The sequence below is a fragment of the Octopus sinensis genome, linkage group LG11 (genome assembly GCF_006345805.1).
Source record: "Octopus sinensis linkage group LG11, ASM634580v1, whole genome shotgun sequence".
Taxonomy (NCBI): Eukaryota; Metazoa; Mollusca; class Cephalopoda; order Octopoda; family Octopodidae; genus Octopus; species Octopus sinensis.
The window spans coordinates 14,704,702-14,727,802 of record NC_043007.1 but is presented as its reverse complement, the minus strand read 5'-3'; the positions used below and the strand labels follow the sequence as shown (position 1 = coordinate 14,727,802).

General features: G+C 39.0%; 2 protein-coding genes across 3 annotated transcripts in view; one reads left to right on the top strand and one right to left on the bottom strand.

Moving 5' to 3' along the window:
- LOC115217372 (DNA helicase MCM8) overlaps nt 1-23,101 on the top strand; it is an 89,101-nt gene that overhangs the window by 27,142 nt on the left and 38,858 nt on the right. For both annotated transcript variants that reach the window (XR_005001162.1, XM_029787047.2), the window contains exons 14-23: nt 73-103; nt 2,179-2,241; nt 3,958-4,026; nt 6,624-6,701; nt 13,580-13,717; nt 14,063-14,106; nt 14,229-14,315; nt 17,689-17,752; nt 21,074-21,129; nt 21,399-21,444. Coding sequence is in view for 1 of the 2 variants with exons in the window: in XM_029787047.2 (XP_029642907.2) it covers nt 73-103; nt 2,179-2,241; nt 3,958-4,026; nt 6,624-6,701; nt 13,580-13,717; nt 14,063-14,106; nt 14,229-14,315; nt 17,689-17,752; nt 21,074-21,129; nt 21,399-21,444 (676 nt within the window). In the remaining variant the exon portion in view is untranslated. The remainder of the gene's footprint in view (nt 1-72; nt 104-2,178; nt 2,242-3,957; nt 4,027-6,623; nt 6,702-13,579; nt 13,718-14,062; nt 14,107-14,228; nt 14,316-17,688; nt 17,753-21,073; nt 21,130-21,398; nt 21,445-23,101) is intronic.
- LOC115217371 (microtubule-associated protein 10-like) lies at nt 8,525-11,687 on the bottom strand. The gene has a single exon (XM_029787046.2). It carries the CDS (start codon nt 11,024-11,026, stop codon nt 8,534-8,536), a length of 2,493 nt encoding a protein of 830 aa, XP_029642906.1. The 5' UTR covers nt 11,027-11,687; the 3' UTR covers nt 8,525-8,533.

The window sequence follows — 23,101 nt, the reverse complement described above, 5'->3', positions numbered from 1 at the left end:
GTATACAATAATTTCATTATTATTATTTTTTTTTTTTTTATATTATTACTGGTTTCATTTTTCCCCTTGCAGATCCCTGTGTTCCAGTATATGTGGACATGAGGTAAATTTCAGCAATATTTCTTTCTTACTTATTCCAATAATCTTACAGTTTTGACAGTAACACACATATATTACTTGACCATTCATGCATCGTCAGTGATTTTCTTTCTATCTTCTAACTTACAGCTAAATTACAGAGTATCAATATTTTATTTAGCTAACACAATGTGGATCAGTTCAGCCACATAGTGTCAGCTTTAGGAATCCCTGCCTCCTCCTTTCAGCATTAATACCCAAAATTTAAAGGTCAAAATCCCTAGTGCGTACTATATACGAGGTTAGAAATGAAAATTATTTTCTAAGTAATGTCCGAGTCTCTATTTGCTGTCTGGCTATGTTTATTCAGACGCATTTTGTCATGTCGGGCACGAAAATACCTTAAGCTAAGCCTGAAAGCAATGAAGTCATAAAAGAATCATCCATAGCTTGCAGTAAGCAACATTTATTAAAATAAAAGTATTCAGAACACAGAATAACATGTAACAAAAACAACTTGCAAACATATTTACATTCCCATATAACAGTTAAGAACATCACCATTATTGTATTACACATGCGCAGAAGTGTTTGTTCGACCAGGTGCTTCTGGCTTAATTACACATGACTCAAGTTAGAGAAGGGGTGCATATCATACACAAGGTTTAGGTTTTTCAGAGGTACAGCCCCCAAAAAATCCCCTGTGTATTATACTCAAGGACGGACTATACTCGAGGATTTACGGTACCTATCTAAGTCTACCTCCACTAATATTATGACTCTAAATTCTCAGTAGATACATACAAAGTCTTTTTTAGATATTTCTCACTCTTAAATTTTAGCCCTCTTGATAGCAACCCATCTGGGACCACCCCTGGTTCTATGATACAAACTTCCTCTTTTAAAGTCATCTAAAATCAAACTTACCATCAAAATTTCGTTTTAATTCATGTCCCAAACACCAGCTGAATATTGACAAAGCTATTTCTGTAAATTCTTCACTACTACGTGCAGGAGTGGCTGTGTGGTAAATGGCTTGCTTACCAACCACATGGTTCCAGGTTCAGTCCCACTGCGTGGCACCTTGGTCAAGGGTCTTCTACTATAGCCTCGGGCTGACCAAAGCCTTGTGAGTGGATTTGGTAGACAGAAACTGAAAGAAGCCCATCGTTTATATGTATATATGTGTATATATATATATATATATATATATATATATATGAATGTATGTATATATATGTGTGTCTGTGTTTGTCCTCCCCAACAACGCTTGACAACAGATGCTAGTGTGTTTACATCCCCGTAACTTAGTGGTTCGGCAAAAGAGACTTATAGACTAAGTACTAGGCTTACAAAGAATAAGTCCTGGGGTCAATTGTTCGACTAAAGGCGGTGCTCCAGCATGGCCGCAGTCAAATGACTGAAACAAATAAAAGAATACCTTGAAAATTAATTGAAATGAAGACAGTGTCTTTTAATGTCCTTCAATAGTAATGAAAGAAACTTTTGTTTTCTGGCCCGTGGTAACAGTGGACATTGTTTGGTAGGAATCAGATGACATCTGGATGTCATCAGCTTTGATTTTATTCTTACACACACCCAACATTTCCACTGCATTTATTGCTTTGTGATCTCCAACCTCCTTTGAAAACTCACCCTATGAGATTCTCTATCCCCAGAGACCCATATGCATAATGTCTTTTACTGGTTTGGCTACAACCCTCACCCATTGTTAAAGGATGACTTTTTCTCTGTCTCTAAATAACTAGTAGATTTTTCTCATTACCGCCACCGCTACTTCCATCATCAACATCAGTCGTCCAAGAATTTGGACCTGGAGATCTCCATTTCCAGCGACTTCGAGGGCCACCTCCCGGTGGTGTCGGGCGTCAACGAAGAACCCTCAACTACAACAAAACGACCAAAGTTCTTTTTTTCCAAGGTCTGGGGTCTCCCGCCCCTAAGCCCTAGACCATCACCTAATCACCCTTACCCATCTTGTTGCTTAACAACAATCAACAACATCATCTTCTATTGCTTTAAAATCTATCTTGTACAATTAACGACATTAAATGAAATAATTTGTTGATATTTTCCCAGATGGTCAAAGCAGGCTTGGTTCTTGGTCTTTTTGGAGGAACACAACGTTTTGCAAATGACAAGGTAAATATAACTGGATTGTTCTGCTTTTTTTGTTGCTGAATATAGAAATATTGGCATTGTGTCTGGGGAAAATATTGGCCCTGCATTGTGGTCATGGATACATTGGCCTTATGTTTAAAGAAAGAACTCTGTTCTGTGCAAGGAGGAGTGAGATACGAGGAACTAAACAAAAATTATTTAATGTTTTACTCAGTAAATAGGTTTTATATAATCTATTTAGATCTGGGTAAATTAATGATTTATTATATATTTTCAAAGTGTTGTACATTTCACGACAAGGTTTATGTCATCAATGTATCGAGAGTACATAACTAAGTGGATGTTACAGGTTGCTAGGCACTGTTTAAACTGTCTGTCCCACCATACCATGAAGAGGTTAGCAACATCACCAGCGATCCCTACTCCAATAGCACCGCCTTTCGTCTGTTTATACAGTTTGTTGGTAAACTTAAAAATATGGGTTTTAAGCATAGTTCTAAAGCTGACACCGATAGCATGTGCAATAGTAGTTCTGATGTCATGTGCATCTGAAGGTGGGTTGTCTGGCTTCGTCCAGCCCTGCCAGCGTTCACAGTGGGTCTTTTTGTACGCTGAGGTAATGGTAGGTGGTCTACCTCGTTTGTTACAGGTGGGACAAGCATATAGAAGATTATTGTGTGACAGATATTCATTGGTACAAGTTAGAGAAACTAACATGGACGTTACAACTACCATATAGATTTTCAGTTTTTGATCAATGACAGTTATGACAACATCATAATCTGTATTTGTCTGAGGTAGTTTCATGAAGTCTTTGGGCAAGATACTTCTGTACATGCTTTATTTACAAGAAATACTTCACATTTAGGAAATTAAGCTAAATGTCATTTATTCAAACCCTTGTTGCCTGCTTAATCCTTTCGTTATCATATTTCTGCTGAATTACTGGGTGGCAAGCTGACGGAATCGTTAGCATGCCGGGCGAAATGATTAGCGGTATTTCGTCTGCCGCTACGTTCTGAGTTCTAATTCCGCCGAGGTCAACTTTGCCCTTCATCCTTTCGGGGTAAATAAATCAAGTACCAGTTGCGTACTGAGGTCAATCTAATCGACTAGCCCCCTCCCCAAAACTTTTGGGCCTTGTGCCTAGAATAGCAAAGAATAATATACGACTAGACAAATTTTGCTATAGCCAATCCAGTCTCACCATGAAAAAATGTGTATAATTTCGTGTGTGTGTAACTTTATATGTGTATAACTTTGTGTGAGTGTAATTTTGTGTCTGTGTGTGGCATGTGCGTTTGTTTTTTATTTTGTTTTTATATATATATATATATATAAAATTAATAGTTATCGCCATATTAATATGGCATTCTTATAGATATAAGAATAATCGCTGCCGCTGGTCAGCTCCATGAGGCCACCGCCTTAAGATAGCTATTGATACACGATCTGTATCCATTATAACCTTCGAACAAGGGAGGTCAGCCGCTTCACACTGCCAGTCCGACAGCTACAGACGCATTTCGGGGTATTGCCCCTTGTCAATGTAGCGCAGTCAGACCCCGCAGGTGTCGCCACTGATGTCTCTGTTCGAAGGTTTCTATTTACCTAGTTTCAGTAAACGCTGCCGTAATCTCTTTTATAGAGACTTAGTAATTTTAATATTTCTATTATATATATATATATATTTATTTATTTATTTATTTGTCAAATAAAAATGTTTTGTTCTTACAGGATTGTGTTGCCATCCGTGGAGATCCGCATATTTTGATGGTCGGAGATCCAGGTTTGGGGAAAAGTCAGGTAAATTTAAATTTTCTTTATACAACAGGTTGCAGGCATAGTTTGTATGGTTAAGAAATTTGCTTTGCAACCACATGGTTTTAGGTTCAGTCCCACTGCAAAGCACCCCTTAAGCAAGCGTCTTCTACTTTAACCCTGAGCCAACCAATGTCCTGTGAATTAAGTAAAAAAAAAAAAAAAAAAAGCAGCACAGCAGTAATTCCACAGAAATTATTGAGATGAATTCTTGGATTTGGGAAAACGGAAACTGAGAGAATCCCACTTCTGTGCATGCATGGATGTTCATGTTTCCTTGTCTTGGCTTCTCACTGTATTGTAAAAGCAAGTGTCACCATCATATAAAGCAGTGTCCTTCATTTCCAATCTGCTGTGAAAACATCTAGCCCTGAGGAGATATTACCTTGTTTAGAAACAGGTGATAGCTGGTGACAGGAAGGGCTCCTTCATTTCCGATCTGCTGTGAAAACATCTGGCCCTGAGGAGATATTACCTTGCTTAGATAGTTGATGACAGGGAGGGCATCCAGCTGTAGAAATCTGCCCCAACAAATTCCATCTGACCCATGCAAGCATGGAAAAGAGGATATTAAAACCCTTTAGTGTTTAAACCAACCATATCTGACCAAAGTATTCCTGTTTTCTGTTCACACTGGCCAGTTCTGGCCTTTCATACTTACCCTGCAGTGTCATTCTAAAAATAAACAATTAAATCATTGAAATCTCAAAGCTACAAGGTAATGCATGATTAATTCAAAACAATTTGAATAAATAAACGTTACATTTGACTATGTAAACAGCATGCTAAAGTGTTAAGTTGATGGTGGAAACAGCTTTAAGTGGGGACAAAAGTTGAGGATATATAAACTTAAAATTTTCTGAACTTAACCTGAAATGATAAACAAATTATCAGTATAGACAAACTCCCATGGACTTCGAACATAAGTTTGAAGAGACTAAGGACAGAGCCATGGAGCAAACATGTCTGTGGAGGCACATGGCCTAGTGGTTACAGCAGCGGACTCACGGTCCAGGAATCACGGGTTCGAATCTCAGACCGGGCGATGTGTGTGTTTATGAGTGAAACACCTAGGCTCCATATGGCTCCGGCAGAAGGTAATGGCGAACTTCTGCTGACTCTTTCGCCACAACTTTCTCTCACTCTTTCCTCCTGCATCTTGCAGCTCACCTGCGACGGACCGATGTCCTCTCCAGGTGGGGAACCTATACGCTAAGGAAACTGGGAAACCGGCCCTTATGAGCCAGGCATGGCTCGAAAAGTAACAAACAAAACATGTATGATTTAAAATAACTTATACATGTATTTGAAAATAAATACAGTAATACTTGACTTTACGAGACCCTGGGGTTATGAGTTTTATTTTTCAAGCACAAGATCCAAATTTTAAGTGAAGTGCAAAAGTTTCTACTACCGTAACAAATGCTTTTGCGTGTTACCAAGAAATTTATAGAGAGCAACAAAAAACTTCTAAGCAAACAACTCTAGACTTGTTTTTTAAAAAGAATTCTACAATTATATAGGCGCAGGAGTGGCTGTGTGGTAAGTAGCTTGCTTACAAACCACATGGTTCCAGGTTCAGTCCCACTGCGTGGCACCTTGGTCAAGTGTCTTCTACTATAGCCTCTCGCCGACCAAAGCCTTGTGAGTGAATTTGGTAGACGGAAACTGAAAGAAGCCCATCGTATATATGTATATATATATATATATATGTCTGTGTGTGTATATGTTTGTGTCTGTGTTTGTCCCCCCCAACATTGCTGGTGTGTTTACATCCCCGTAACTTAGCGGTTTGGCAAAAGAGACCGATAGAATAAGTATTAGACTTACAAAGAATAAATCCTGGGGTCGATTTGATTCAACTAAAGGCGGTGCTGCAGCATGGCCGCAGTCAAATGACTGAAACAAGTAACAGAGTAAGTCTGTCTATGAGTGCTTGTGAATTGACGATCGCGTCTAAAAGTGATGATGTGCGCAAGTCTAGTGTGAGTGAAAGTGATTCAGAAAACGATTATAATAATAATATTTTTTTATTGTAAATGATCTTGACATTTTTTTTACTTTACATAAAATATTCTTTAGTGGAGGCGCATGGCTTAATGGTTAGGGTGTCAGCATCATGATCGTAAGATTGTAGTTTCGATTCCTAGACTGGGCGACGCGTTATGTTCTTGAGCAAGACACTTCATTTCACGTTGCTCCAGTCCACTCAGATGGCAAAAATGAGTAACGCTGCGATGTACTGGCATCCCGTCCAGCTGGGGAACACATATGCCATAGAAACCGGGAAACCGGGCCCATGAGCCTGGCTAGGTTTTAAAAGGGTGCATTTATTTTATTTTTTAAAATATTCTTTACATTCTACCATTGATTTATTGCCATTTATTTACAAGTATTATAAATTTTATAGGTAAAATATTTTTCTGAGAACAAATTACAATTTATAACATTGCTACTGTGGGAAATTATTGCTCTTCTTTACAAGTTTTCATTTTACGAGCTGTCTCCAGGAACAAATTGACTTATATATATTGAGGTGTTACTGTATATGTGATCTTATTTTGAAACATTTTGTGTTACAGATGCTGCAAGCTGTGAGTAACGTAGCCCCACGAAGTGTATATGTCTGCGGAAATACAACCACTGTGTCAGGTTTAACTGTAAGTTTAGGGCTTGTTTTGTTTTTATATTTAATAGATTTTGGGTGGGGGCACGTAAAAAGCACCATCCAAACGTGGCTGATGCCAGTGCCGCCTTGACTTGCTTCTGTGCCGGTGGCACGTAAAAAGCACCAACTGATCATGGCCGCTGCCAGTCTCCCCTGGCACCTGTGCCAGTGGCACGTAAAAAGCACCAACCGATCGTGGTCGCTGCCAGCCTCCCCTGGCACATAAAAAGCACCATCCGAACGTGGCCGATGCCAGCGCCGCCTCGACTGGCTTCTGTGCCGGTGGCACGTAAAGAGCACAAACCGATCGTGGCTGTTGCCAGCCTCCCCTGGCATGTAAAAAGCACCCACTACACTCATGGAGTGGTTGGCGTTAGGAAGGGCATCCATCTGTAGAAACACTGCCAGATCAGACTGGAGCCTGGTGCAGCCTTCTGGCTTCCCAGACCCTGGTCGAACCTTCCAACCCGTGCTAGCACGGAAAACGGACGTTAAATGATGATGATGATTTATATAATATATAATATTTTTCATCTTGTTTTAGTTTTTGGACTACAGTCTTGCTGGCTGATCAAATTAACCCCAGTACTTCGTATCTTTAAGCCTGACATTTATTTTATTGGTCTCTTTTTGCTGAACTGCTAGGTTACAGGAATGTAAACAAACCAACACCAGTTGTCAAGCAGTAGCAGTGGACAACTACAAAGACGCACATGCATAACTGTGTGTATGTGATGGGTTTCTTTCAGTTTCCATCTATCAAATCCACTCACAAGGCTTCCTCTTTCACTCAGCCTGCCTGGAGTGATAGAGGAAGGCCTTTACCCAAGGTGCCATACAGTGGAACTGAACTCAGGACCAGCATCTGCTTTTTAGAATAGGTACACAGTATCCCTGTGTGCTGTAAGTGGTGACTAAAAGTGTTAAAGTCAAGAATACATCCAGTTGTAAAATGCCACCTCAAAATCCTGTCCAACCCATACCAACATGGAAAAGCAGATGAAAAAAAAAGGCAATGATGAGTGCTAAAATGAAAATATATTATAAATATTTATTGGTATAAATATAATTATTTAAGAAAATATATGAACAGTAATTTTTTTAAGAAAATGCAATCTTGCATAATTTAAACAAATGTAACTTAAAAATTCAATATTTCAGTCATATGTAAAAGGTTAAAATATTTTGAACCATTCTAGCAGATCCCTGAGCTGGGTTTGAAGTTTAAGGTCAGCATCTGCATAATGTATTTCATAATGTGAAATGTTTTTGTGATGAGTTGAAAGTTTTATCAAATATGCCATAATATACATCTGGAAGATCCTGGAAGGACTTGTCCCAAATTTTGGCATCGAGAGTTACACAAATACTAGAACTGGGCGCCACTGCATAGTGCCAAGGACTCCAAATTTGCCATCAAGATGTAGGACAAGATACTGCAATAGCCTGGGCTTCAGAGGTCCACAGCTCTTCAATATCCTCCCGACTGACGTGAGAGACCTGCATGGGGTGGATGCAGATGTCTTCAAAATAATGCTGGATCTCTTCCTGTCAGGTGTCCCAGATGAACCAACTTCACGGCAGGAGGTGCAGATGAGGGCAGCTGCATCAAACTCTCTCATGCACCAAATGTCAATTGCTAAAAAGCATTCGTGAAGTAAAATCATGTAGCAACACCGAATGGCGGTGCCCCAGCATGGCCACGGCTCGTGAGCTGAAGCTAGATGAAATGAAAAAAATGAAAAAAAATATTTAAAAATAAACAAATGCAATTAAAATGCTGAATATTTCAAGTTCTGTAACAGCCTTTTTTTAATTTTATGATCACCAAATGGTATATCCCAGTTTGTTCTCTGACCTCAGTATGTTCTTTGGCTGTTCAATACTAGCCTTTGATTTGGTAGATGAAGAAGAAGAAAAGTCATCGGAATACTCCTCCACCTCCTGGTCTCCACTTGTATGCCACCAGATGTTCTCATCACTCGGTTTATAAGAACTCACAGACTCTGTATTGATTGATTCTCTATTCAACATTGGTAAAACTCTTTTAGAACTCCTCTCGGTAGGAAACAGAATTTGAGATATTTTACTATCCACACTGACATTATCATGATCCTCTGTTGAACTTTTCATTTTTTCTAACTTTGAAAAAGGCTCAGTTATTTTTTGGGGAACAAATTCTTCGTCTGTTATATCTTCCTCTGAGGAAATGGTATCAATGGTTGATGTTTCTTCTCTATCAGATTTATATGTTGAATCATGGCTCACTGAGTTAGCATCAGAGCCTATTACCTCTTTCATTTGTGCTTTAAAGTTTTCTATTTGTGCTTTAAAGTCTTCTATTTGAGAATCTTTGCTAGCCTCAACTTCATTTTGAATATTTGGAATTTCTTCAGCACTGCCAGAATCAGGCTCTTCGTGATTTTCACTAACATTATCAGCAACGTTGGAACTACGTTCCTCATCATCATCTTTATTGATGCTACCAGCAGTTGAAACAGAAGCCTGAGAGATTTTAACAGATTTTTTCTCTTCTATACTTAACGAAGTGATAATGGATTCTTCCTTCAAACTCTCATGATCTTTTTCCAAATGTACAACTTGTTCTTCTTCAATTAAAATTTTATCTTCTTTTATTGTAACAGTTTCATGTGTTTTAAAAGATTTTTCATCCGGTATTTCCACTTCTACCTCTGGTGTCCTAGCTGTATCAATTAATTGTTTTTCTTCCACTACAGCTTTTGTGTCACTCACATTCTTCATGACACTAACAAATCTTGCTTTCTGACCAATTCTACCAGCTTCCTTCTTGGCAGACTCCTCTTTTTGGGAGCGAATTTTTTCCAACCTCAAAGTATAGGTTCTTGTTAATCCATATCGCAATAAAGATTTCGTACTTGTAATTCGAGGTGTGGTCCGGATCCAGTCTCTGTACGTTGCACTGCTTCCTTGTTTTAACATTGCTTTCTTCATCTTCTCAGCCAGAGTATCTTTCTTACTAGTTTGAGTTCCTTCTGACAAGTAATTCTTGCAAGTGGTCTGTTCTTTGATGCTACAACAAATTTGACTGGTTAATGAAGGAATATCTACAGAACTAAGTTCTTTAAGAATACCAGTCAATAAAGGAAACTTACTTTCAAAGGTGTATTCATCACTTGTATTATTTTGTACAAAGGGCAAAGGCAAGGAACTGTCAGATTTTGTAGGTTGGGGTTCCTTAAAGTCACTTTGTATGTCTTCGTCGAAAATATCTGACTCTCCGTCAGCTTTGTGCATGTAAAGCTGATTTAGTTCTTCATGTGATGGCACAGGAATATGAAAAGATGGTTTTCCATCATTATGATAAAACATAGGTGGTGGGTGATAATGCTCAAAGAATGTGTTTTCATTTGCACTTTCCTTAACACGTTCTAAAATCTTCTCTGAGTCTTCAGTATTTTCTATGTTCTTTTGTGTTATATTTGAATTTTCATTATTTTCTATGTTATTCTGTGTTAAATTCTCCTTTTCTGAAGGTTCACATAAATATATACTGACATCCTTCTCTGCTGTTATATTAGACTCCACCTCTTCATCTTGGATGGTTGCTTCTCGGCCACTCACTGGTTTATCACTATCAACTGTTGGGGAAGAATATTGCTGGCTTGGGACTCGATTCTCTGTCTGAATTTCGACTGATTTCTTAGCATCCACTTTATTCTCCCAATCGTTCTCATTCGTAGAGCAACTATAGACAGTATCTGCTGTATCCCTGGGTTCCTTCTCCGTAATGTGGGTCAAAAGGGTTGATCCCAAACACAAAAGGCGGTACCCAATAGTCATATAACCAATTTCTTTCCCCATTAGACTGTAAATTCGCAACAGTCCTTTATTTGCAAACACTTTGGGAACATTAAATCTATCCTCTTCAAATTCCGAACAAACTCGTTTGACTGCTGTATCCAAAGGAAGGGATACACTACCCAACACTTTAGGGGTATCTGGGAAGCTATCTAACACTAGCAAATACAAAGGGACATTGCATAAGTGGTGTGTAAGGTTCTCCGGAGACATTTTAAACAGACAAGACTTACCACGTTTGAAAACGAATGTGTCTTCAAGGTCCTTAAGACAATCAAACTGGCTTGGTATCGGCCACAGGGGGTCCGCTGTAAGAGTCTTCCTCATTTTGTCAGCAGACTTAGCGTCGATGAGATTTATTGTAAGAACGGGAAAATCTAACAACTTACAGACGATACTAGGGATCCGGCATATCACTCCCGGAACATACAATTTTTCTATAACAACTTCCAATGAAAACAGTGCCAATGTCTCCATTTTCGGCACCCTTCTGTGCGAAACCCCTTAAGCATTACTATTCAATTATTTTCTAGCCATTTTAGAAAGCTAATATTTTATACACATGCAATCCGTCTTCGTTAGCCCCGTGTGGGTAATAAAAAAAATCAATTGTATACACATGCAAAAATAAAAAGAAGCTAAAATGTTCGAAACATTATTATTAAAAGTTCGTGCTTTCGAGAGAAGTGAAGGGACTTATAATAATAATAATAATAATAATAATGGGTGTGTTGTTATTTTTGCCATCATCGTCAGCTTCTATATATATATATCCAAAGTAGTAAAGGTGTGGAGACGGTCTGATTGCTCCGACGGCTGTGGCGGAGGCGGAGTGACAGGTGATGCACAAAGACCACGTTGCCCGGCAACCAGTAAACAACAGAACCGTTCGATATGAAATTTATTTCCCTTCAGAGAAGTCAATAGTCTTAATTCCTTTTTACGATTCCTATGCCTTGATTACTCCTTTGTTTTGTAGCTTTTTCTCCCTCGGAGTGCTGTGAGGGCTTGTCTTGCATTAATTAATACAGGTGTTACTCGATAAAAACCTTATTTACGACTCGAGTAAAAAAAATTAGAAGACAATAGTCCACTCGCGATGGAGGGAAACTGGCGGCAGGGATTTCAAGGGAAGTAACCGGCAGTGTTTTGGAGTTATGTCCCTTTAGATTTTAAGTTGAACGTAATCTTCATTACCGTTTTAACGTCTTCTTTTCCATGTTCGCATGAATCGGATGGAATTTGTTGAGACAAATTTTCTACGGCCAGATGCCCTTCCTGTCGCCAACTTTTACCTAGTTCCAAGGAAGGCAATATTTATTATAATAATAATAATAATAATGAAATTATTGTATACAGTGCTCAGGTGCACCACAACTTGTCAAAAGTGCATATAAAGTATATGCAGTAATGTACAAATGTTTGGAGAGCGAACAGTGTATGAGTCAGATAGATGCTTGCGTGTGTATGGAGGGGAGAAAATCAGGTGTAGTGTTGGCGAATCTCAGGAAGCATGGAAGCTTTGAAGGATGCAGTGCTCTGACAACTAACAATTGATGCCGGCAGTTTGTTCCATGCTTCAGCAACTCTTCTCCATAATCAAGCATCTTCACGGAAAATTGGAAACCGGACAGGGCTTACATGACCGTGATTATGAAGTCAAGGCGAAAAGATAGTAACACATACATATTTATGTGTGTGTACGATGGGCTTTTTTGCGGTGTTCGTCTGCCAAATCCAATCACAAAGCTTCGGTTGGCCTGGGACTATAGTAGAAAATACCCAAGGTACAACACTGTGGAATTGAACTTGGAATTATGTGGTTGGGAAGCAAACTTCTTACCTCTCAGCCACACCTGCCCCCACGAAAAAATTTCTTGAACAAATAAAACTTCTCTCTTTTAATTGGAGAAAGAAAACAAAATTATAGCAACGGATGTTATCAAATCTCTTTTACATTTCAGGTGACAAGATGATTGATTTTTAAAATTCAAAACTTGATAAAATTTTGAGGGGAAGGGGACAGGAGATTACAATAGCCTTCAGTATGAAAAACAAATTTGATTTTGACACCTCTGCTGGACCATGGCGTAAAAATTATTTCGCCCTCTCAGGTAACCCTGCCACCACTACTCTGTTGAGAGGGCCATTTTCATTTTCCCCTCTTTTTTCCTTTCTTTGTCTTTTCCTGTCTTTCAAGTTCCTTGGCAACCCCTCCAGTGCTGGTGGCACAAATACAAGTACCAAGAACACACTGTAAACTGGTTGGTGTTAGGAAGGACATGAAGCTGTAGAAATTATGCCAAAACTGACATGGAACATGATGGAGCCTTGTAGCTCACCTGATCCTATCAAATCGTCCAACTTTTGCCAGCTTGGACATTAAGCAATGATGATGACAACAACAACAACAACACACACAGCAACAGTAACACTGTCATTCCGTGGATGTGGTGCACGTTGAAAGAATTTGACTACAAATAATTTATATTGTTATTGCAAAATACAAATATAAATGTTAAGCATATGAAATTTACTGTCACAGTTCAAAACATTGTGGAAAATAAATATCAGCAAAAGGAAAAAATATATATATTAATCTATATATATAAAGCTGAAGTTGTCTGTGTATGGCAGGTTTGGTAGCCTTCAACTAACACTATCTCCTCCGAGATCCTGCGGCGCAAGTTGACCAAAATTGAGAGTATGATAGAAGAAGGCTTGCTCTTCCTTCCGTAGAAGAAAAAATTCAAATCGGACCATGTTAACACCAAAAATTATTTACATCAAAAAGGTGCTTTTTTTTTCTATGAAAATCCTAATTTTTTACGATTTTTTTACTGCTGTGTCACCATTTTTCGGTGTATTTCAACCAGAAGGGTTAAAGAGAATAACAAGCTATATAATGCAAAATTTTTACTTTTCAAAAATTCCAATTCTAAAGGGTCGAAACAAACCCGAGCAATGCTGGGCTATACTGCTAGTATATCATTAAATTAATAATTATTTTTCAAATGTATTTTTATTCAGGTAACTCTCTGCAAAGAAACGGGCTCAAACGACCATGCATTAGAAGCTGGAGCCCTTGTTCTTGCTGACCAAGGATGTTGCTGTATTGATGAATTTGACAAAATGAAACAACAGCACCAAGCTCTATTAGAAGCTATGGTAAGATTTAATTTAATTGTTTTTAACGTAATCTGAAATTTAACGAACTCAAAGACATTGGGTTAATTTAGAATAAATCTTAGATTAAGAACTTTGCAAAAATACTGTTATGACAGGATAAAGATCGACGATGAAGCAATACAACAGGATTTATAATTTGGATTAAAACATTTGCAGTAAGTAAGGTCCCTGTGTTTTCCAAAGTAGATTTTTAGGTACCCTAGGGTTCTATGAAGTAAGGTATGTTTTAATTAACTGTTTATGAAAAACCCCTCATGATAAAATGCAGCAGCAGCACAGAATACTGTATCTTAAAAAGCTTCTTTTTTTCTGTTTTTTTCCCAGGAACAGCAGAGTATTAGCATTGCAAAAGCAGGTATTGTTTGCAGGTAAAGAAGATCTCATTTTTTATCAATTACATTTTATTGTCTCTCAGAATGAGACAGCTCAAACTCTGATTACATCACTTCAACTGTTTATGTTAAATTTTCGTGCTTCAATTATTTTGTAGCTTACCTGCCAGAGCTTCCATAATTGCGGCTGCTAATCCTGTGGGAGGACATTATTCAAAAGCTAGAACAGTCTCAGAGAATCTCAAGTAAGTCTCTTGTTGTTAGTTCTTTGTTATGACCTTGTGCCAAGTGCATGCCGTCAGTAATTACTCAGGGTAGGCAGTTGGTGGCCTTTATGTAGTAAAACACACAAAAAATAAGCGAAACACAGGTACGCGACTGAGTTGAGGGCAGATTTACTTCTGCCTTTATAGCGCATAAAGAAAACGGTGTTGTAGGAGTGTACGCAGCATGTGTACTACAGCAGTACTATGCATAACTTAAATATTGAAATTGAAAGGCAGGAGTGAATTATGCCTACCTCATCTACAAAAAAATAAAATATTTTGCATTTTATGCGTGGTAATCAGAGTAACCATCATAATTTTATTGAATTAGGTACATATTTTGCCATAAAAGGAAAATGTTGCTATCGATTTATTTTATTCAAGGTAGCACTAGCTACCCTGCCTACCTAGGTGGCATATCTCTGCCTTGTTGCTATTGTCAGAATTGCTTTTACTCAGGTTCAACATCAAAACTTGGTGTCTCATTCTATGTGTTTTCTCTCTTTTCCTTCCTGTGCCATGCATGTTGTACAGACACCAGTGATCATGGACTTCCATGCCAAAAATCTGAAGATAGATGGTTTTCTTGAGAAAGATACTGAAGTCATTTTCCATTGCCTTCTGCCAGTTTATTTACAATACCGTAAATCCTCGAGTATAATCCACATTTTTTTCTCAAAATTTAAAGATCAAAATCTCTAGTGCATACTATATACGAGGTTAAAAATGAAAAATATTTTCTAAGGAATGTCCGAGTCTCTATTTGCTGTCCAGCAATGTTTATTCAAATGTATTTTGTGATGTCGGGCACGAAAATACCTTAAGCTAAGTCTGAAAGCAATGAAGTCATAAAAGAATCATCCATAACTTGCAGTAAGCAACATTTATTAAACGTTATTACTGTTATTTCTTTATTTTCTGCAAACAAAATGCACAAAAAAGCTACACGTTTGCATTATGTTATATGTACAATAATAATAAAGGACGTTACCATATATATTTTTTACAAACCAAGAACGTTGTATAGGACTCCTTGACTCAAGTTAGAGAAGGGGTGCATATTATACACAAGGTTTAGGTTTTTCAGAGGTACAGAGCACCCTAAAATTCCCCTGCATATTATACTCAAGGGCGGACTATACTCGAGGATTTACGGTATATACTACTAGTCGCCTATTCTCCCAAGCTTGCTCTTGAGGCACAGGGTCTATTTATCCCTTAGGCAGGGAGACTGGTTCACATAACATGAGGGCATGCTCACACACAAGTAGGTCTGTGTAACACATGTCTAGGAGCCTGCCGTCCTCCGAGTCCACTATTTCTTAGCTACAAGACCATCTTCCTCTGTTTGACTTATATCTGAAGCCACTGGCAAGTACTACCACCCTGGGCCAGAATGAACCCAGGAGTTGTAGGGACTAAGCGACAACTCAGTATCATCCAAAACTCACAAAATCCTGAGATGGAATCTAATTATCAGGTGCAGTGTAACCCTTCAGCATTTAAACCAGTTGTATCTGGTTTAAATATTCCATCTGTTTTATGTTTGAACTGACCAGATACAACCTCTCACACCTACCTTACAATGTCATTCTAAAAATAAACAATCATGTCATCGAAATCATGAAGGTATGCGATACTTAGTTGTACCTATTTCTTTACTACCCACAAGGGGCTAAACACAGAGAGGAGAAACAAGGACAAACACACGGATTAAGTCGATATAGCAAACCCCAGTGCATAACTGGTACTTACTTTAATCGACCCCGAAAGGATGAAAGGCAAAGTTGACCTCAGTGGAATTTGGACTCAGAATGTAGCGGCAGTCGAAATACCGCTAAATATTTCGCCCGGCGTGCTAATGTTTCTGCCAGCTCGCCACCTTATGAGACACTTAGTTGTACCTACAGTGGCATTTATCCAGGGTGGGTTGAGCCAGCTATGAAAAACAAGTCCACCACATCCCTCACGAATGCTGACCACATTTGACAGCCGGCTGCAGTGAATACCTACGCCTGATTCCACTGCCAAAGACCATAGGCACGAGAGCCCTATTGTGCTTCCACAGCCACCTTTACCATCACCAGCCACATCTTCTGTTGTTCTCCAGCTCATTTGTGCCAGTCGGGGTGGGGAGTCACATTGACCACTTTGCAAATGAATTCCCCCAGAGGCTGACAGAGAGTGTGCTCAAACCACCTTGGACATCTTGTGAGTAGAACCTTGTTGCAGAGAGTTGATGCAGCAGCATTGTCATAGTTGGGTGGGGAGACAAAATGAAGTCCAACATGCAGAATTCAATAGGCGCAGGAGTGGCTGTGTGGTAAGTAGCTTGCTAACCAACCACATGGTTGCAGGTTCACTCCCACTGCGTAGCATCTTGGGCAAGTGTCTTTTGCTATAGCCCCGGGCCGACCAATGCCTTGTGAGTGGATTTGGTAGACGGAAACTGAAAGAAGCCTGTTGTATATATGTATATATATATATATGTGTGTGTTTGTTCCCCCAACATCGCTTGACAACCGATGCTGGTGTGTTTATGTCCCCGTCACTTAGTGGTTCGGCAAAAGAGACCGATAGAATAAGTACTGGGCTTACAAAGAATAAGTCCCGGGGTCGATTTGCTCGACTAAAGGCGGTGCTCCACCATGGCTGCAGTCAAATGACTGAAACAAGTAAAAGAGAGTAGGCAGTAGTGGTCAAAGACTTCGAGTTTCCAGAGATCTTCAGCTCAACTGACCACAATTTGCACCCATGCAGAAGGATAGTCTAGATGAATCATCATCATCATCATGATTTAACGTCTGCTTTCCATGCTAGCATGGGTTGGACGATTTGACTGAGGTCTGGCGAACCAGACTCCAGTCTGATCTGGCAGAGTTTCTTCAGCTGGATGCCCTTCCTAATGCCAACCACTCCGAGAGTGTAGTGGGTGCTTTTACGTGTCACCTGCATGAGGGCGAGTTTGGTGGTACTGGCAATGGCCATGTCCAAATGGTGCTTTTTACGTGCCACCTGCACAGGAGCCAGTCCAGCGGCATTAGCGTCAACCTCGCTCGAATGTTTCACATGCCACCAGCACAAGTGCTAGTAAGGTGACGTGGTAACGATCACGCTCGAATGGTGTGTTTAAATGTGCGATTGGCATGAAGGCATGAATGCTTAGAAGATATGCACTTTCGTAGGAACTCTGATATGAGAATGATGCAGGTATGAGATAATGCATGGTTAATTCAAAACAATAGGAATAAATGAGCAGAGTAACCCGAATGCTTAAGGGTTAATATCTTGCCCAGGACAATATATGTGTTAACAAAATAAATTTATATTTAATAATTATTTTCCTCTTCAGGATGGGAAATGCATTGTTGTCAAGATTTGATTTGGTCTTTATCCTGTTGGACAAACCTGATGAGGTAAGTCAAATCACAGCCTGCAAACATTTCTTCATAATTCTATAAAACAATTTTTGGATCTTTACCTTTTGGCTGACAGATTGAAAAAATATTTTGTAACTAAACACTTTCAAACTTTGGACACTGGTAGAATGTGTCATATAAAACATCTTTTACTCTTAGCGTTTTTGAAAAAGCTTTTATTTAGGAAGTTATTTCACATTAAAGTTGTAGTATTTCGGTAATTTCAACCAATCAATGACATGTATTCAGCTGAATAAAATTATTGATATTTTATATGACACATTCTACCAGTGTCCGAAGTTTGAAAGTGTTTAGTTACAAAAAATTATTTTTTAAATCTGTCGGTCGAAAGGTAAAGATCCCAATTTTTGATATTTTGCTTTTATTTCCCTTTGTTAATATGCAAACATAAATTTTCCTTCTCTGGAGGAGAATTTTCAATATCACTTATATTAACACATCACATTGTTAATGTGTTGCTATAACACAAATACATCTTTGATTATAGTGTTTTGGTATGGTGTACACATACTAACACACCTCTGGATGTAATATGTTGGTGTAAGCTTGCTAACCAACCACATGGTTCTGGGTTCAGTCCCACTGCCTGGCATCTTGGGCAAGTGTCTTCTGCTATAGCCCCGGGCCGACCAATGCCTTGTGAGTGGATTTGGTAGACGGAAACTGAAAGAAGCCTGTCGTATATATATGTATATATATATATATATATAAGTGTGTGTGTATGTGTTTGTTTGTCTGTGTTTGTCCCCCTAGCATTGCTTGACAACCGATGCTGGTGTGTTTACGTCCCCGTCACTTAGCGGTTCGGCAAAAGAGACCAATAGAATAAGTACTGGGCTTACAAAGAATAAGTCCTGGGGTCGATTTGCTCGACTCAAAGGTGGTGCTCCAGCATGGCCGCAGTCAAATGACTGAAACAAGTAAAAGAGTAAAGAGTATATTAACATACCTCTAGTTTTAATGTGTTGATATAACACACACGTGTCACACACCAACATATCTCTCATTGTAATATGTAGTATGCTTGTATTACACACATATACCTAACACATCTCAAGTTGAAATAATTTGGCATGAATGTGCCATTGATATACAGGGTCTTCTGTGTGTCATATATATATATCATTCTTCTTTTCTTTTATTCTTTTATTTCTTTCAGTCATTTGACTGTGGCCATGCTGGAGCACCACCTTTAGTCGAGCAAATCGACCCCAGGACTTATTCTTTGTAAGCCTAGTACTTATTCTATCGGTCTCTCTTGCTGAACCGCTAAGTGATGGGGACGTAAACACACCAGCATCTGTTGTCAAGTGATGTTGGGGGGAACAACCACAGACACACAAACATATACATATATATATATATATATATATATTGCCGGGCTTCTTTCAGTTTCCATCTACCAAATCTACTCACAAGGCATTGGTCGGCCCGAGGCTATAGTTGTAGACACTTGCCCAAGGTGCCACACAATGGGACTGAACCCGGAACTGTGTGGTTGGTAAGCAAGCTACTTACCACACAGCCACTCCTGGGAATTTTTTTTTGTTGTTGTTATTACAGATCTGTGTTGCATAATTCAAGGTTTCTCTTCACTTAACCTCCTCGTTGAAGTTACAGTTTTGTGCCAAATTTAGAAATATACATACATATGTGTTGTTTCCAGCATGACTGGATCTTTTTAACAGTACAATGTTTGTATGTGTAGTTAGATAGATAAATAGACAAACAGACAGACAGACGTGTGTGTATGTGTTGTGGTTAAGATTCCTGACTTTCACCCAGCTGGCTTATATTCAATTCCTGGCATGAGGATAGTTATAATGGTAGTGCTCCAACATGGCCATAACTCCAATACAAGGAAACAAGCTCCTCTTATAGCAATGGAAACAACTTTCACTGGTTTAACTGGTTTAATCTTTATATATAAAAGTGAGGTTGTGTGCTGTCTGTCTCCTACGATTTAGATTCCTAACTACTCCAACATTTTGCGGTGCAGTGTAACCAAAACCGCGTATCTTATAGTCGTGATTCATATCGAGCCCTTCTGGGTATTAGTGCGCGTCTACGATGAGTCTACGATTTTTAAAATAATTTACCATCATTTTTTTTCCATTTTAATGCATAGTTTTTAAATAAAGGGAAGTAACTCTCTAAAAATGTCTACGATGAGTCAACGATTTTTAAAAAAATTTACCATAATTTTTTTTCCATTTTTAATGCATTTTTTGCTATTTTTTGGCTATAACTCTCTAAAAATGCTTTATAGTTATTTCCCTTACAAACCCGAGCAATGCCGGGCGATACTGCTAGTATGCAGTATACAATAATAAAAGCATTAAACTGACATATGTTAATTTCTTCAAATTAGACAAGCCATTTAAATAAACTACTACACTTAACAATGTTTTTTGTACTGAAGGGACTCTTGGGGAATTTTTTTCAATTTGTTTAATCAGAGAGACTTAGTTTCATGTAAAAGCTGTATCCCTTTGTGGTTTTGAGCTTTTTCCAGCAGCTTTGAAGAGATTTATGCTTCACTGAGACATAGGCGCAGGAGTGGCTGTGTGGTAAGTAGCTTGTTTACCAACCACATGGTTCCGGGTTCAGTCCCACTGCATAGCACCTTGGGCAAGTATCTTCTACTATAGCCTCGGGCCGACCAAAGCCTTGTGAGTGGATTTGGTAGACGGAAACTGAAAGAAGCCTGTCGTATATATGTATATATATATATATACATATATATATATATGTGTGTGTGTGTGGTAAGTAGCTTGCTTACCAACCACATGGTTCCGGGTTCAGTCCCACTGCGTGGCACCTTGGGCAAGTGTCTTCTACTATAGCCTCGGGCCGACCAAAGCCTTGTGAGTGGATTTGGTAGACGGAAACTGAAAGAAGCCCATCGTATATATGTATATATATATATATATGTGCGTGTGTGTGTGTTTGTGTGTCTGTGTTTGTCCCCCTAGCATTGCTTGACAACCGCTGCTGGTGTGCTTATGTCCCCCGTTACTTAGCAGTTCGGCAAAAGAGACCGATAGAATAAGTACTGGGCTTACAAAAGAATAAGTCCCGGGGTCGAGTTGCTCGATTAAAGGTGGTGCTCCAGCATGGCCGCAGTCAAATGAATGAAACAAGTAAAAGAGTAAAGAGTAAAGAGAGTGTACAGAGAATAACCTTGTTTTTCTTGTCTTTTTCCTGACCATTTTTTTTTTTGGAATTTTTGTCTTATTTTTTCAAAGCTCCACAAAGAAAATACACGTTTTTTTTCAATATTTTGTATTCCTCCAGGTCAAGGACAACATGCTGTCAAGCCATGTTATGGCAATGCATGCTGGCAAAAAATGGTAATTCTGATTTGGTTATTAGTATTTATTCATTATTGTCCAAGAGCAGAAACACTAGCCTTCGGTGATGGAATTCTTTGGTCTGTTTTGATTTTGGTTCTTTTAATCAAAACCCGTTAGATAGATACCCAAGAATTTCAGATAAAAGATTATCAATTGTAGAAATTAAAACATTCTTAATCCTTTTATTTTCAGTATATTTGTTTTGACTTAATCCTTTGTAACTCCTGATTTTTTTTTTTTTTTTTTTGTCATTCCTCTCTCCTCAGGAAAGTATCACCATTCTTTACCGTATCCCAAGACACATCTTTTGAGGTAAATGAACCATTTCTTCATTTTTACACTAAACTATAAAAGATATTACTGCTTTATCATCATCATCATCATCATGAGTGGACCAACATACCAATAATGTTCATACAATACACACTGCCCTACAGTAATGTTGTACGTCAGCTGAAAACTTCATAGGCTGACCGAGACACTCTCATGGAATGTGACCAAATGAGGTTTATTTTCCGAGTGAGTCCCTACTTCTTCCATCAGTGTTACAGTGTTTGGATCTCATTGATGAAGAAGCTTTCATCCTGTTAGTCAAAAAAGTCATCCACAGCAGATAAAAATAATAATAATAATAACAACAGCATCACTGTGATACTGGTTCCCAGCCAAGTGTTTATTCATGTTGAGGAACTGATGATAGTTCAGATGGGGGCCAAATCAGGAGATTGAAATGAAGGACTTGTGTACTGGAGCATTGTCCCGATGAAGCAAGACCCTTTTTGTCTGTTTTCGTGGGCGTTTGATCTTGACAGCCTTTCATAACTGCCTCAGCAAGTTGGCAGAGTACTCACCATTGATGATGTGGCCCTTTTGAAGATAGTCAATAAACACAGTGCTTTTTGCATCCCAAAAAACTGAGGCCATCACCTTCCCTGCAGACAAAACAGCCTTGGCCTTCTTTGGAGCAGGTGAGGTAGGGTGTTTTCACTGCATGAATTGTCTCTTTGTCTCTGGCTCAAAGTGTGGAGGCACGTGGCCTAGTGGTTAGAGCAGCAGACTCGTGGTCGAGGGATCGCGGGTTCGAATCTCAGACCTGGCGACGTGTGTGTTTATGAGCGAAACACCTAAGCTCCAAGCGGCTCTGGCAGAAGGTAATGGTGAACTTCTGCTGACTCTTTCACCACAACTTTCTCTCCCTCTTTCCTCTTGTGACGGACCGGCATCCCGTCCAGGTGTGGAACCTATACGCCACAGAAACCAGGAAACCAGCCCTTTTGAGCCAGGCATGGCTCGAGAAGGAACAAACTAACAACTCTGGCTCAAAGCGATGAAGCCATATGTTCATCCTGGGTTAAGAAACATTCAAGGAAACCAGGTGGATCTGCCTGAAACAACGTCAGATTTTCCCATGATGTAATCAGCTTGGTGCACTGTCAAATCAAGTGTCAAAAGATATGGCACCTACCAAGCAGAAACCTTCACCATGCCAAGTTCATTGTGAAGAATATTCTCAACCCTCTCATTAGATATGCTAATAGCATTAGCTGTTTGATTTTTAATCAATCATCCATCGTCGTCATCTTCTTCTTCTTCTTCTTCTTCTTCTTCTTCTTCTTTCTTCTTCTTCTTCTTCTTCTTCTTCTTCTTTCTTCTTCTTCTTCCTCAGTGTTGGCAATTAAAAGATGTTCAGACGTTGGGTCATCTGGAAGGTTTCCCCTCCTAAATTCGGCTTCCCACTTTTGCACTGTTGATAGAGCTGGAGTGAGTGTCATCCCCCAATGTAGCATCCATATCAACATGAATGTCTTTAGGGCCTAAAACCCTTTTTTCCTGAAGTTACTTTATAACACCACAAATTCAAAATTTTCTCCATTTTCAAGAGAAGTCGTCACTAGTTAATTTTGAAATCTTCTTTGAATAGTCAGATGTCATTTTACCTGGAAATGAACAATGCACGTATTACTAAGAA